This window comes from Diceros bicornis, chromosome 6 (assembly GCF_020826845.1).
Source record: "Diceros bicornis minor isolate mBicDic1 chromosome 6, mDicBic1.mat.cur, whole genome shotgun sequence".
Classification (NCBI taxonomy): domain Eukaryota; kingdom Metazoa; phylum Chordata; class Mammalia; order Perissodactyla; family Rhinocerotidae; genus Diceros; species Diceros bicornis.
Window position 1 is genome coordinate 68,880,076 of NC_080745.1, and position 14,972 is coordinate 68,895,047.

At 44.7% G+C, this 14,972-nt stretch overlaps 1 protein-coding gene across 2 annotated transcripts in view; it reads right to left on the reverse strand.

Moving 5' to 3' along the window:
* COL17A1 (collagen type XVII alpha 1 chain) overlaps window positions 1-14,685 on the reverse strand; it is a 52,613-nt gene extending 37,928 nt beyond the window's left edge. For both annotated transcript variants that reach the window (XM_058543929.1, XM_058543928.1), the window contains exons 1-7: window positions 14,499-14,685; window positions 9,100-9,162; window positions 6,788-6,832; window positions 5,630-5,734; window positions 3,357-3,488; window positions 1,280-1,327; window positions 317-352 (exon numbers count right to left, since the gene is read on the reverse strand). In XM_058543929.1, the coding sequence (XP_058399912.1) occupies window positions 317-352; window positions 1,280-1,327; window positions 3,357-3,488; window positions 5,630-5,734; window positions 6,788-6,832; window positions 9,100-9,151 (418 nt within the window). In that variant the 5' untranslated portion in view covers window positions 9,152-9,162; window positions 14,499-14,685. The remainder of the gene's footprint in view (window positions 1-316; window positions 353-1,279; window positions 1,328-3,356; window positions 3,489-5,629; window positions 5,735-6,787; window positions 6,833-9,099; window positions 9,163-14,498) is intronic.
* Between the last annotated feature and the right edge of the window lie 287 nt (window positions 14,686-14,972).

Here is a 14,972-nt window from a genome sequence, read left to right on the forward strand (position 1 = left end):
AGATTAGAAGTGAAACCAGATGTGGCGGCAGCATCTTCAGAGAATCCAGAGCAGACCAAACTACTCCCCAGGTCCTTACCGTGTGTCTTCACCCCTGCCTCCACATGCTTGTTAGATCACTGTCTAAATCTACCCTTCTCATCCTGGTAGAGCCAGCAAAAGATTCCTAGGATGCTGTAAACTCCTTGAGGGCAGAAACTATGCCTTATTCATTCTTCTGTACTCCTCACATTTCCTGACTCAAGGCCGGACACACGTCAGATGCTCAGGAAATACTTGTTGAATGAACTGAACTGGATCTAGTGACAGAGCTCACCTCGTGTTTGGCTCCTCCCTCTGGTTGAAGAAGATGCTGAGAAACAAAGAAAAGTAATCTTAGGCACATAGAATAGGTGGCATGCTAAATATTTTTGACATGGAGGTAGATCTATTTGGGTAGGTGGAAGAAGTTGTTTTCCTAGTGCGTTTATATCCAGATAGGAGACTTTATGGCTGGTGGATGCTTAATCAATGACAACCACATAGCCGAAGGGCAGAGAAAGTTTTGCAAGGCCCCAGTGCATTTAGGGTGTTAAGTTAGCTAAATGAATGTTAAGTCAGCTCACACTTAGAGTGTTAAGTTAATAAGTAAATCGTTTGGGAGCACGATCCATTTGGACTGGCTGAATATACTGATCAAATATGTATCAAAAGACTGCTAAATCTTCCCTTTAGGTTTTTGTTAGAGAATGCCTTGGTTTTCCCACTGTAAGCAAATAAATAAAGTTATAATCACTGTACAATCAATGATTATATCATCAATTCATATGCACAGTGAGAATCCAAGAATATGGACCAAAGACTTATGGCCAAGTGAAGATATAGCCTAGCTAGAGTTTCACTTGGCATAAAACATGCCCCTCTGAAGTTGGCTGTGGTGGAGGTGCTGGGATGTTTGGCGCTTGTGGGTTCTAACCCCTGCTCCTCTTTGCTGGGAGGTCTCTGTGCATCCTGTGGAAGGAAAAACCCTACTATTGTTGCTTGGCCTTAGGGCTTATCTGTCCAAGCTTGAGCGTTGTATGAATAGCTTGCTATTTCGGTAATGTCACTAGCACAGGTTTACCGCAGCACGTTAATGTGGCTGACAGTCCCTTAAGGTGCTTCAGGATAAGGAGCAAGGGAAAAACAGGTCAGCAGGGGTCAAACTCCTTTAGAAAAATCCATTTAACTCATGATGTTCACTCCTCCCTCCTCGCTAGGCAATTTGATCATTTCTTCAGAAAATAGGGAAAGGACATACCAAATTCCTTCCGAGGGTACTCCGGAGAAGAGTTGCCACTGGAGCTCCCTGGAGAGGGGATAAAACACTCAGTACAAATGGCTGCTTAAGCCCAAAGGGCTTCTGAGAGGGCGGGTTGTGCGGGTTGCTCCTCTCTGAACTTCACAGCCTGGGTGTCCAGGAGGAAGCGATGTGCTCTTCAGCAGGCTCATGATTTAAACACCACGCGCCTACTGGACGTAGTTGTGGCGCTCCGCTCTGCCACTGATCTACTTCTGTGGGTCAGGGTTTGAACAAAGGAAAGCAGAAGGTTTTTATTTCTTTTTTTTTTTTTCCCACTTTGCTGACTGCATTTGCCCTGTACCAGTGCTGGTGCAGGTGACCTGTCCCTGGTCAAATAAATGTGCTGTCAGCATCGGGGTGTCTCTGTGAAGCTCGTCTCGATTGTGTACCCTGTGAAAATGATGGTACCGGCCCCCATGCAGGCCTACCATCAGAAAGCAGTGTGGCGACACAATCCACCTGGCCTGGATTTTGGGCTCCTCGATACCCCCTGGCAGCTCTGGGTCTTAAATCATTTATTGGGGTTCCCATCCCTTAATCCTGCTCTCCATCACTAGAACCCACCTCCGTTCATTATTGGACCCATTTGTCGCATGGCTTGTCTGTTTTTCGCTGAAGTTGCTTCTGCGATCACCAGGAACTCCAGTAACCTTAGGAGCAGAACCCAGATGTCTTCCTCTCGCCTACTCCTCCTTGACTCTGAACACCGTCTTGAGGTGACTTCAGTGATGCTGCCTGTTCCTGGTCTTCCCGCCCCTCAGAGACTCTTCCTCCTCTCTGTGAACTCTGGCTCTTCTTTTTCCTTCTTCCCCCAACTTTATCTTCCTTTGCTCCTTTCTGCTTTTGTACCCTCTTCCTTGGCCCACTCCTTCAGTTTTCCAACTTCCACTAACATCTCTTTGTAAATGACTCCAAACTGAGTATCTGGCCCTACTTCTTCCCCAAGCTCAAGTCCTGGGCATCCTGCTGCCTACTTGGTACCCTCACCTGAAAGCTGTACCAGTGGCTCTGCTTCAGGATGAAATAACTGAACTCATCCACGTGGAGGCCTCCACCTGGCCTTCTCCTGTTTCAGTCATTGGCACCACCATGAACCCAACCAGTGGAAATCTCAGTGGAATTGCTGACTCCTTTTTCTCCCTTTCCCCCAACATTTAAGCAATTGTCAAACCTGTCAGTTCCACCTTTGCAATATCTTTCGCCTCCTGATCCTCCTTTCCTCTCCCATTGCTACCACCCTAGTCCCAGCCAAGTCTTCCTTTCCCTGGACTATTGAGCACCTTCTAACTGGCCACAGTGTTCAGCCTCTTTCCTCTCTGTTCTTTCTGCACATGGCTTCCAGAGTTCAGGTCCTAGACCTCAAATACAATCAACTCTTTTATTCAAAAATCTCTGCGGCTTCTCACTGTGTGCAGAAGAAAGTCCAAACATCATAGTCTATCACCGAATCTGAGTCTCTCAATCTCTCTTGACATAAGTACCATGCTGCTTACTACCTAAGCCCTGACTATCCTGCCTGTCTCTGCTTGTGGTGCTTCTCTTGCAGCCTGGATTGCCCCATCTTTCTATGGGGTATAATATCTTACACATCACAAAGGCCCAGATCAGATGCCACCTCCCCTATAGACGCTTCCCTGAAGACTCAGCTAGAAATGATAATCCTCTTCTACTTTGCATTATAGTTTTTATTTGTCAGCTTAACTTGTCTATTAGACTATAGGCTCCTTGCAGACAAGATCCATGTCTGATTCATTTAAGCATCCATCCAGGCATTCTGCACAGTATTAAACACATGACAAATATTTGATAAAATACCAGTTGAAAAAGTGACTGAATGGATGAATGAATGAATGAATGAATGAGTGAAGGGGTAGGTAAATCAATGAAGTCTCCAAGTAACATGAGTCCCTAAATGAAGGAAGAGGGGAAAGAAAGGTGAGGGGGCAGACCCAGGTGAACACTTAAATCTTTAAAGGATGAGAGAAGTTACTTGGGGAGGAGAGTAGTTCTCTTCTCAAGTCTGTGGGACTGATACCTTCGTAGGTTCCATGGCGGGTGATGTAAGTTTTCCGTTCAAAGGTTGAGCCTGGTGAGTTGGGCAGCGTGGAGGCAGGTGAATGAGCCCTCCTGTAACTGGAGGTGGAGGCATTGCCTCGTGTGCTTCCGCCTACAAGTGGGGAAAAGCGGCAATTCTCAGAGCACTTTGGCAGATTGACATCCAGTTGCATTAAGTGCACTCAGGCTGCTCATTATGGAAGAGCGCCCTCTGGAGGGGCCAGAGGACATCAGCAGGGCATGACAGGAGAAGTTCACCCCACATTCCCATGGCTGCTCAGAAACGGAAGGCGATATTATTGCCACTCCCCTTCCCAAGCTGACCCCTGGAAGGCAGGGAGGTCCTTTCCGTTCATGGCAACAGTGCATGGAAATGGAGAGGCTTCAGCAGGGCTTTCCTGAGGACCTGGCATTTAATCGCAGATCCCTGCTGGATAGACTAGAACATAGTCCATATGGAAGCGTCCTCCGTAGGTAGGGGCAGGCGCCTCTCTTGGTCAACCTGGCTGTTTGTATGTCTTGGGTCTCCTTTTTTAGTATCGCTCCAAGATTTTTGAAGTGGCTTCAGGGGTTATGTGTGTGGGTTTGTTCGTTTGTTTCCTTTGTTTTGTTTCAGCTTGAAAGCTACCATGAAAGAGTGTTTCTTTCTTTTTTTTTTTTGTGAGGAAGATCAGCCCTGAGCTAACATCTGTGCTAATCCTCCTCTTTTTGCTGGGGAAGACTGGCTCCGAGCTAACATCTATTGCCAATCCTCCTCCTTTTTTTCCCCAAAGCCCCGGTAGATAGTCGTATGTCATAGTTGCACATCCTTCTAGTTGCTGCATGTGGGACGCGGCCTCAGCATGCTGGAGAAGCGGTGCATGGGTGCGCGCCCGGGATCCAAACTGGGCCTCCAGTAGCGGAGCGTGTGCACTTAACCGCTAAGCCACGGGGCCGGCCCTGAAAGGGTATTTCATTGGGAACAATGGGCCTGGCTTGGATGCTTGCCGGGGAACTCTCCGTGTCAGATCCCGTGTCACCAGATTCCCTCAGCACTGTAACCCAATCCTTAAGTTTCTTTTGTTGTTGTTAATTCAAATTGTAAACCCTCAGAGTGCACACCCTTCTCTAAAAGAGATAGCTTAAGGAGAGTGATTCAGTGGGAAAGGAGCTACCTTCCCGTGAAGCCTTATGAAACTGGCAAAGAGTTAGCCATTGATGATTAAACAGCCTGTAACTATGGGGGATCAGAAGAGGCCCCCACCCCCACTAACTAACCAAAGGAGTTTGTGATGGGAGGCCTGCCCCCAGGACAGGCCATCACCATAGAGAACTCTGATGTCTGAGTGGGTCTGTGCTAAACTCATTTTTAGTTCTGGTTACTCTTTATAAAATACATTTACATTTGTAAAGAAAATCTCCATTTGTAAAGGTATGTTTTCCCTGTACCAGGAAGAAGGGAGGGATAGCCTAACCTAGAAACTTATCAGAATGGAAAATGAAGACTTAAATCTGCATGATAAACTTACCCATTGTTAACTGTGCTCTTTAGGTAATATGCTATCTGACTCCCTCTAGGTTCCTATAGGTAATATCCCCCTGGAGCCTGGGTCGCCATGGTAATGGGTGTTTGAGCTATTTTTTTCAGGAACTGAACCCCTTGTCCACTTCATGCTGGATTGAGACCACCAACCCATCAACTGGGCCCTTTTGACAGCAAGAGGTTGGAACTCCACCCTCAGGGCATGCTGATGCCGCCGTTCTGTGAACAGGTGTCCTACAAAGAGGCATGAAGGCTGACTGCGCTTGCGCAGATCATCAATTACCTCACTCTCCTCACCTCCAATCATTTCAGACCACCTTCCCCTTCCCATAAACACCCCTGAGTCCCTATTTTCGGGGAGGTGGATTTGACACTTGTTCTCCCATTTTTCCTCACTTGGCTGCCTTGTGATTAAACTCTCTCTCTCTGCAATATCGTCATCTCCGTGATTGGCTTTCTGGGCGGCGGGCAAAAGTGGACCCAGTGCGATAACACTTAATTAACTATTGTTATTTATATTAGGTACTTAATGAAAATTGATCCCATTTTAAGTAGGCTTCAAACGCGGATGATTTGAAAGTCTCACTTTCGTTGGCTTGTGTGTCTATTACACAGCTCTTTGGGGCATTTGGAACAATGAGGAACAGTTGTCGTCATCCCTCTCCCTGCAGGACTTTCTCTCTCCCCATCTGTCTGCTCTCCCTCTATCCCTCCCACCAGCAGGCACTTACTTGAGTTTATGTAGCCGCTGCTGCCATGCATCAGGCTCTGCTTCTCCAGCCGCCTCCCTCCACCAAGAGATCCCGTTTTAGCATAGCCATTGCTGGTTCCCCCTTCTGCAGAAACAAGGAGCAGGTGACAATTTACCAGTGGAGTCAGCCCAGAGGGTCCCCTCATCTCCTTGGAAGCCTTCTCTGGCTTTCCATCCAAGACGCTCTTGGTTTGGGGTCCCTGTCCCACCTGCACTGCCTGGTGCAAGCTGCCAAGCTCTCGTTTTGTTTATTTTTGATACAAATGTCAAGAGCAAATATTCTACCTGATTTAAAAGGAAAGTCTTCTGGGTGGAGCATAGTAAATTGCTTATTAGGGAAACTTAAATATTAGAAAAGATAGCTGAATGAGGAGAAGTTCCTTGAGGCCAGGCCCTGTGTTGGGCTTGCTCTTTTCAAAGGCCTGGTCAGTGGCCCAGATGTGGCAGCCTCTTGGAGGGCTGGAAGGATGAGTGACAGCTCTGTGCTGCTAGTGTTCCACCAGCAGCCTGTCATGCTCCAACCTCACCTGCTAATGGGTGGGCTCTCCCACCCTCAATCCACACCACCATCCCTCCCCACCCCTCCCCCACCACTGTGAGCCAGGCTTCCTGGGAGGTGCAGGGGTAGCTTCAGAGTTCAGATCTTGATTACAGAATCCACTAAACCTAAGGCCCTCCCCAGAAGACAAGTGGATTCAAACAGAAGCTTGACTGCTGGTTCCTTCCTCCCACCCCATGCTCTGGTTGGAAGACTTCCGATATTTTAGTGTCCAGATCAGGTAAATCTACAGAGACAGAAGATAGATTTGTGGTTTTCAGGGGCTGAGGAGAGAAGAGGGAGAATGTGGAGTGACTGCTAACGGTCATGAGGTTTCTTTTTAGGGTGATGGAAATGTTCTAAAATAAGATTGTTGCAATGGCTGCACAACTTGGTAAGTATACTAACAACCATTGAATTATACACTTCAAACTGGTGGATTTTGTGGTATATTAATTAATGTCAATACAGCCGTTAAACATAAGATTTCAGATGTTTTGGATTTGCTCAACTGGAGAGTGAGCACCTATGGGAAAGGTTACACGTGGAGACCTTCACACAAAACTTACTGAGAAGAAAGATCATGACGTGGTCACTTACTTGGTGGTAAGGATGTAAGTCTTGTAGTTACTGTTTCCGTGATAACTAGAAAAAGACAATGAAAAGATGAGATATGTAATGCACTGAAATCTCTATGTTTTGGCCAGGTCTAAAATCTTTCACAGGCTCAGCATATTAAATTAGGTTCAACATAGATTTTTATGTACTTGTGTTTTAAGGTATGTGATCTGACCCACTGTACATGAAAATCTGTGCAATAACAATGGGGTTTAATGTACCTGGAAAATAAGTTTACATGCCTTTGCAACCAAAAGTAGTTAGTTACCCACTTATTTGGAAGATGACTTGTCTTGGCATCAATGTCTCTCATTTAACAATTAGATTTAGTCCAGGCCTGGATTTGCCTTTGAAGGAGGACCAGGCCCTCAAATCACTCTCAAGTGTCTCAAGTCACATTCTTTCTCTGTACTGCCCCTTCCAAATGGCCACCCAGTCCATCTGGGGCCAATGCATCAGCCTGGCTGATTTCACTGTGAAGTGGATAATTTCCTTGTACTTCTTTATGAATTGGTGGTTGTCTCAAGGACGTCATAATTCAGTCTAAAATCTCCAGGGCCATTCCTGAGTGTGAGGAGGTGGAGGAAGGAAGGGGGGGGGGTCACTGAGTCACGTTTGGTGCTTGGTGAAATCAAGGATAGGTGAACATCAAAGACAGACTTGAAGAACCCCCCAGTCCCTTTGCCTCCCCAAATTGAGTTTCTCTAGACTCCAAATGATGGTGAGTCTATGGAGGTAATAAAAGCTTCCAGTGATTTTTAAACACCAGTTGGAAGAAAGACCTTTTGCCTCCCTGAATCACTGTCTCCCCTGCAGCAGCAGGGGGAGATGGGTAAAGATTCCTAAATCTATAGCCGGGCCAGATTTGTGCTCTGACTGTGTCTATTACCACTACCTCCCTCTGTGGCAGACATAAAGAAGCACCTATCGGGGCGGCCCCGTGGCTTAGCGGTTAAGTGCACGTGCTCCGCTGCTGGCGGCCTGGGTTCGGATCCCGGGCGCGCACTGACGCACCGCTTCTCTGGCCATGCTGAGGCCGCGTCCCACATACAGCAACTAGAAGGATATGCAACTATGACATACAACTATCTACTGGGGCTTTGGGGAGAAAAAGGGAAAAAAAGGAGAAGGATTGGCAATAGATGTTAGTTCAGGGCCGGTCTTCCTCAGCAAAAAGAGGAGAATTAGCATGGATGTTAGCTCAGGGCTGATCTTCCTCACACACACACACACACACACACACACACACAAAAGAAGCACCTATCTAGCTGAGGTCACTGGTCTTTAAATGCTTCTCGTGTGTGTGCGCACATGCCCAGGTGTATGTGTATGTACGGTATGCGTGCACACGTGCCTGTAGGTACCGGTGGTAAAAGGATAAGAGGATGGAAGAGGATGGTATGGATCATTTTGTGCCACTTTAAGCTGTGCTGCTGGCAGCTGCTCCATCCCACACCAGGCTTACTGCTGCCCCCTTGCCCTCTCCCTCTTCACACTGCATTTTCCTAATGAGTTTGGTTGTCCTAGCAGCAACATGGGGTTATGAATGTAGCAGAAACAGCATTCCACGCATACAACGAAATGGTTTTTCAGACTAAAATGGCAGCTTGATTTGAATAATAGTCCTTGAGCTTTCATTAAACCTCTCATTGTATGGACATTTGGGATTCTTTGACACATAAAAATAAATTATTTCTTAACCTAAAGTTCCGAGTCTGTGGTGCTAGAATTTTTTTATTGGAGATATATGAAAGTCACAGGATAAGTGAAAGAGTTAGAGCTGCTAAGGGGACAGTTTAAATGTCTCTGAATTTATCATTTGGGCAGTTTCACAAAGGAAATGTGACTGTTTTCAATTTTCAGTGTGGATGGCACCAGTGTCATTTTAACTTTGCCCCTGCCATAAGTGGGATATTATTCTTTTGGATTTCTGCTGTTCTGTATCCCTAAAAAGGGAAATGGTTAAAAAAACCAAGGCAAATTCATTCAGCAGAAAATTATGCAGCCATTAAAAATGCTGGTTATGAAAACTATACATTGAAATGGCAATTTTCATCTTTGAAGAAAAAGCAGAACCCATTTTGATTACAAGTATGTTAAAATAAAAATCAACAAAAGGCATCTTATTGGAAGGAATAGTATATTTAGGAATACATTTTGAACAATACAGTGAAAAAAAGCAAAAAAGAAAAAACTAAAAAAAAAATGATACAGTTGTGGTGGAATTAAGAATGAATTATTTACTGTTTCCAAATTTTTTACTACTTTTATAATGATATATATCATGTTCTTACATCTTTCAGTGACTTCAGTGCCATCTCTTGTGTTTTTCTTGGTTATATCCATACCATAGCCACCTGCGGAAAAAGCCAGAAACCATAAACAGCCATGCCTCTCACCATCACTTAGTAAGTGTAGGTCTCTACTACTCAAGCTGAGAACCAAAAACTTGATTCCTAGAACTCAAAGTATAATTCTTTCTTGTGCAGAGTTTTTACGAGTCACTCCCACTTCTTGTATCGGTTATAACAAAGAGTAATTAATAGTTCCACTTCGGATTCTATTCCTTTGTACTGGGATCTTATTTTTCAGGATCTAATTGATCAGGCTGCTCCCTGCTGAGTGTTAACGGGCTTAAACAGAAGATGGGGTGCCCTGACCTTTGACTGCGAAAGCTCCATTCTTTGCCAAAGTAACAAACAGCTGAAGGATTTCTGTCAAAGAATTTAGCACTTTCGGCTAATTTATTTTGACGTATCCCATAATATTCAGTGTTCCATATGGAGCTCGACAGATATAAGATATTCATGCTTCATTATTTAGAGTTTGGATGTGAGAATGATGTTTTAAATCAGGAAAAAAATCATTATAATGGTCATACGTATAGAACTTTGCACTTTTTCACAATACGAAACTTTCTCTTTGTAACAAACCAGACCTTGTATGCTTATTTGCAGACATAAGTAAGAAAAATATAGGAAGAAAATATATGTAAACTCTACGGAATTACATAGGAAAATACATATTTGCACATGTTCTCTATGTTCTCCCTTCACTCTCACTCTGCTTCTGGAAAGGAAAATCATTGCAATCCTGTCCACTGTGTCTTGAAGGAATGAAGCAGGGCTGACATGGGGGCTCTGGGGTGCGGGGTTTGGGCTTAAATACACAGGAGAGCACAGCAAGGATCCCAGTCCCAACTGGGCTCTTTTGGCTGTAGTTCCCAGTCTCAGGTTCTGGAAGGACTTGAAATCTGGCTTTCCCTGTGGTTCTCTCCCCACCACCCCTCAACCTTCCTTTCCTCCTGGTTTATCTTTTGGATGCAGTTCAACCTGGATTCTAGACTTCTGGGGCGAGCTACTTCTGGCCAGGATGCCCCTTGCTTGAAGATCTCTCTAGATGTCTCCTTTCAGTCTTTTTTGCCTGCGTGGTGACTTTAGGGTTGACTTATCCATTAGGCGCAATGGGCACAGTGCCTAGTCCTATCATACTTTTAGGGGACCACAAAAGGGTTTTAATTTCTTTTTAAAATCAGAAGGAAGGGGCTGGCCCTGTGGCTTAGCGGTTATGTGCTCCCGCTCCGCTACTGGCAGCCCGGGTTCGGATCCCGGGCGTGCACTGACACACCGCTTGTCTGGCCATGCTGAGGCCGCATCCCACATACAGCAACTAGAAGGATGTGCAACTATGACATACAACTATCTACTGGGGCTTTGGGGAAAAACAAAGGAGGAGGATTGGCAATAGATGTTAGCTCAGAGCCGGTCTTCCTCAGCAAAAAGAGGAGGATTGGCACGGATGTTAGCTCAGGGCTGATCTTCCTCACACACACACACAAAAAGAAATAAAATAGTTTTAAAATCAGAAGGAAAAATGAATGCAATCCAACCTGAATTATATTCTTCCAATGCAGTTATAAAATATAATTTAAATTTTTTTTTTTTTTATGAAGGAAGGGGTCAACAAAGGCAAAAGTCACTTTGGGTGACTTCCACACTGAAAACCAAGACCACATGAGACCAGCTTGGGTCAACTACCTGGTAGAATGAACCAAGGTCGGCACAAGCAGCTTCAGGGCCTGGTGGAATGTGCCAACTTCTTGCTCATCAGAGTTTCTTAAATGCAGCTCTAGGCAAAGAATGAGCCATCATGGAAAAACTCCTTGCTGGATCTGAGAAGCCACAGAAGGTCTTTGCAGGTATGTTTCTCAGAGCCAAGAGGTGGGGCTCCATAAACAATTTAACAAGGGAGTCCAGACTCATTAGAAGGCCAAACCTGGCCTGTGACTATGTCTGCATTTCAGCTATATAACCTGTATGATTTACATCATGCAAACCTACATACAACCAGATACCTTCTTTGAAATCCTTTGTTTAAGTATTAATTGCCCCCTCTACCTTTTTTTTTTTTTTTCAAATTGGTCATTAGCTGTGGACCAGGAGGCATTTTGAAGATTCAACATTCAAATGCACATGGCTGCAGGTGGGGAGCCACCTAGGATGGCACCTGAACTAATATGAAATATTATCTTGAAAGGAACTGTTTATAACAATCCATGGAAACTTTTGCTTCCCACAAGTTATTGCTTATTTTGACTCTTAATTGAAAGTTGCTGCCGGAAGCTATAAATTTGGGATTGGCTGGATTTATTGCACTTATAGCCATTAAGGCAGACTGATGACAGCTCTGTTTAGTAAGAGTCTCAGTGTCCAGGCAGCAAACCTGGCATGTGTTTTCTTTTTTTTTTTTCCTGAGGAATATTCACCCTGAGCTAACATCCACTGCCAATCTTCTTTTGTATGTGAGCCGCTGCCACAGCATGGCCACTGACAGATGAGTGGTGTAGGTCTGCACCTGGGAATGGAATCCAGGCCGCCAAAGTGGAGAGTGCTGAACTTAACCGCTAGGCCACCAGGGCTGGCCCTTGGCATGTGTTTTCTTGTTCTGTCTGTACCCAGAAAAATAAGAGACATTTCTAGGCCCCCTGCCATCTTTTCCTTAAGTCCCAATGACGGAGCCTCAAGACCTGCCGCAAAAAGCCAAGGATTCCCTAACTTCCAGAGGGTACGAAGAGACAGTCTGCTAAGAAATCAGATGCTCCCCTCCAGGGCCTGGGGGCTTCTCATGGAAAGGTACTCTGGGATAGAATGTGCCCTGGGTAGGTGCAGGTAGATGGGCCTTGCCTGTCTCTCAGCCTGAAGCCCATGGCTGTGTCCCATGGCCGTACAGAAAGATTTCTTGGGCCTGAAATGTACAGGATGGAGCTCTGTTGACTTTGCCAAAGTTCTGTCCCACATGGGTAGTCTGAAGTGGCAGGGATGTGTTGGGAGACGGATTCCTTTAAACCAAATGTAAGAGGTAGCTTTCTGTGAGTTATCAAGTGGAAAACTGTGGCTGAGGCACAAACCTGCACTGGATCATCCAATATTCCCATGATATCCTACGATATTCCCACAGGACTTCCTTTTGAAACATTTTAAATGCCGATGGTTTAAAAAGTGTAGCTAACATTAGAGAAAGGGACGTTACGTGCCTGGTACATGCCCGAGCCTGCCACTCCCAACAGTGCTCGCAGTGTGCTCTCTCAAAAACACTACTTGATGCAAGCACAGTCAAATAGCATAATTTTTAACTTCTTAGATGTTTGGGCCACTTCACTAGAACTAAGAACGAGCAAGTCACTCAAATTCTCAATTCCAATATTATGCTAATTTCCATCCATAATTCTAAGGGGCTGCTTCGTGGTTATTTCATGGCAAATGTTCTTTTGAAGATATAAAAATGATCCCGTGTCATTTTCTTACGCAAGAAACACAATTCAAAATCAGTTTTCTACTTTTATGAGTTTTTTTCCTCCCCACTTCATTTAAGTGATGTCACCTCCACCTAAAGCTATTCCAACGATGATGTGCTGTAACACTCCCACAAACAAGGGCAGACCACCGTTAGCGGTAGTACACCATCACATTGACCTTATCCTGTTCTACTGACTCATGAAACACTTGGTCTTTGATACAAAGAAGGGAGTGGAGAAGCTCAGTGTTTTTCTCTCTATTGTCTGTTTTAGGAATAAATGTTCCTATACTTTGGCTAAGGAATCACAAGTATTTTTACAGCTCCTATTACTCCAATTTCTGTACACTTTACGTTGTAAAACAAAACAACCACAAAAAGGCCAAAATGTGAGAAAACCGTCCGCTAGCTATTGATCTGTTAGTACAGAAAGGCCAAACAGTTTGACAGCCAGGAATACCAATGCCCTAGGGTTGATCGCCTCAGAGGTTCTTGTCTCTACAACACCCCAGCCATGGGCTCGCCTGCTTGCTTCCTTTGGCATCCTCAATTTTCATAATTTGGGGGTGGGGAAGCTCGGGCACCAGCTTTGTGATTAGGCTGCTTGTTTCCAGCCATGTTTGGTTAAGTCTTGCTGCAAATGAGCCAAACCATGCAGACACAGGTTTCTTTTGGTCAGGCATAATCTAAGAACGTGGTCAGTTCTTAGGTTGGATCAGTTTCACCAGTCTGAGTTTCTATCCAAGTTTGAAGCAGGACTCCTCGCCTCACTGTCCCCATGTAAACTCTGATCTGATGTCTGTGGGTGTTTTGCAGGGGCTGAGAGTAAAGCAGGCCCTCTTTGATTCTCCGACGGGCACCCATCAGGAGCTGAATGTCTGCTTTAGTTTAGTTCTGACTTAGGTCTGTGCCTTAGCTCTAAGGGAGAGCATACAGAGGCGAAGAGATACAATTCTGCTTTTCAAATGAATATCTTTTAAAAATCTCACTCCATTGATGGACATAAGAAATCCAAGTATTTGGCTACTGCTTAACTGCTTCTCAGAGGAAGTGATGGGCCAGAGGCTTTGCCTGCACTTCCAAAAGTGAAGTGGTAATTTGTCAGTGAGCAGTTCATGTGGTCCAGTGAGATACCTAAACTGGTAACTCTCACCCCAAAATAATTTTTTTTTGGGCCCAAATTGGCCAGTAAAAGTGTGTACACAGACAAATTTTTCTTTCTCTTTTCTTTTATTGTTCCAAGTTTGACTCCAGGAAGTTCCTGGATTGATTATGTCATCTCAGATACTCCACTTTACTTTAGATTGGAGCAGTAGTAATTTTAGAGTACAGTAAACGACAATGTTTGCTCAGCCCTTTGAGCTTAATCAGAACCTGCCAGCACAGAGGCCTGGGCAGCACATCGGTTCTTAGTGCTCAGGGGCTGTTTCTAGAAGCCTTACCTACACTTTACCTTTCCCTCTGAGCTGTTCCCTGCTGTCAAGGGGAGAGAGGGACAGAGAAGGACAGGGAGAGCGAGAGAGAAAGAGAGAGAAATTAAGATTGAGAAAGAAGGAATTATAAACTCATCATCTTCTAAATAAAACAAATTAACACAAGCCATTTTACAATATTGAAAGTAATACCAAATAAATCTGGCTGCTAGAGCCCAGTTTATCTTAACCGGCCTCTTTCTTCTCTTTCTGTCTGATGAATCTTTCATGTTTCTTTAAAAGACCTACCCTGAGCAGAATGCATAAACCGAAGTAATCATTTATGATCAATTAATCACTTCAGTCAGAACCCTTGAAACGAAACAACTTCATCTTATTTTCTTCAACAAACTTTAAGTTCTCAACGGCAAGCCTCAAATCAAAGTCTCAGAGAAAGGGAGAAAGGTCAGATCCTTCCTGTTACTTACCTAGTTTGAGATTTTGAAGGACTTGGAAACAACTTTGAATAAATCCCCCTCTCTCTTTCTTCCCTGATGTTTTCTTCTAGACGTTTGCAGTACCCACTTTTTTTATCCAGACCCAGCCAAGGTGTGTTAGAGCTGAGTGATCTTTCAAAAATGCTCTCTTCTCCTTCTCTCCCTCTTGTTTCTTCCAGTTCTTTGCTTCCAAACAAGTCCTGACAAAGGTGTGTCGTGGTTTACAGCGTTACTCCACCCTTCCAATTATCTGACACTTGATGGATTTAAAAAAAATCTGCCTCCAGGAATCAAACTTTATAGGAGGCAGAAAGCTTCTCCTGCCGGTGTAGGTGGATTAACCATTTATGGACCCATATATGGGGAACACGGTATAAAGGTTCAGTGGAAAGGGAATGCCTTTTTATTACTTCTTAACTTCTATAGCTAGAGAACTGCCACAGCTTGGTATTCCCCTTCCTTGCT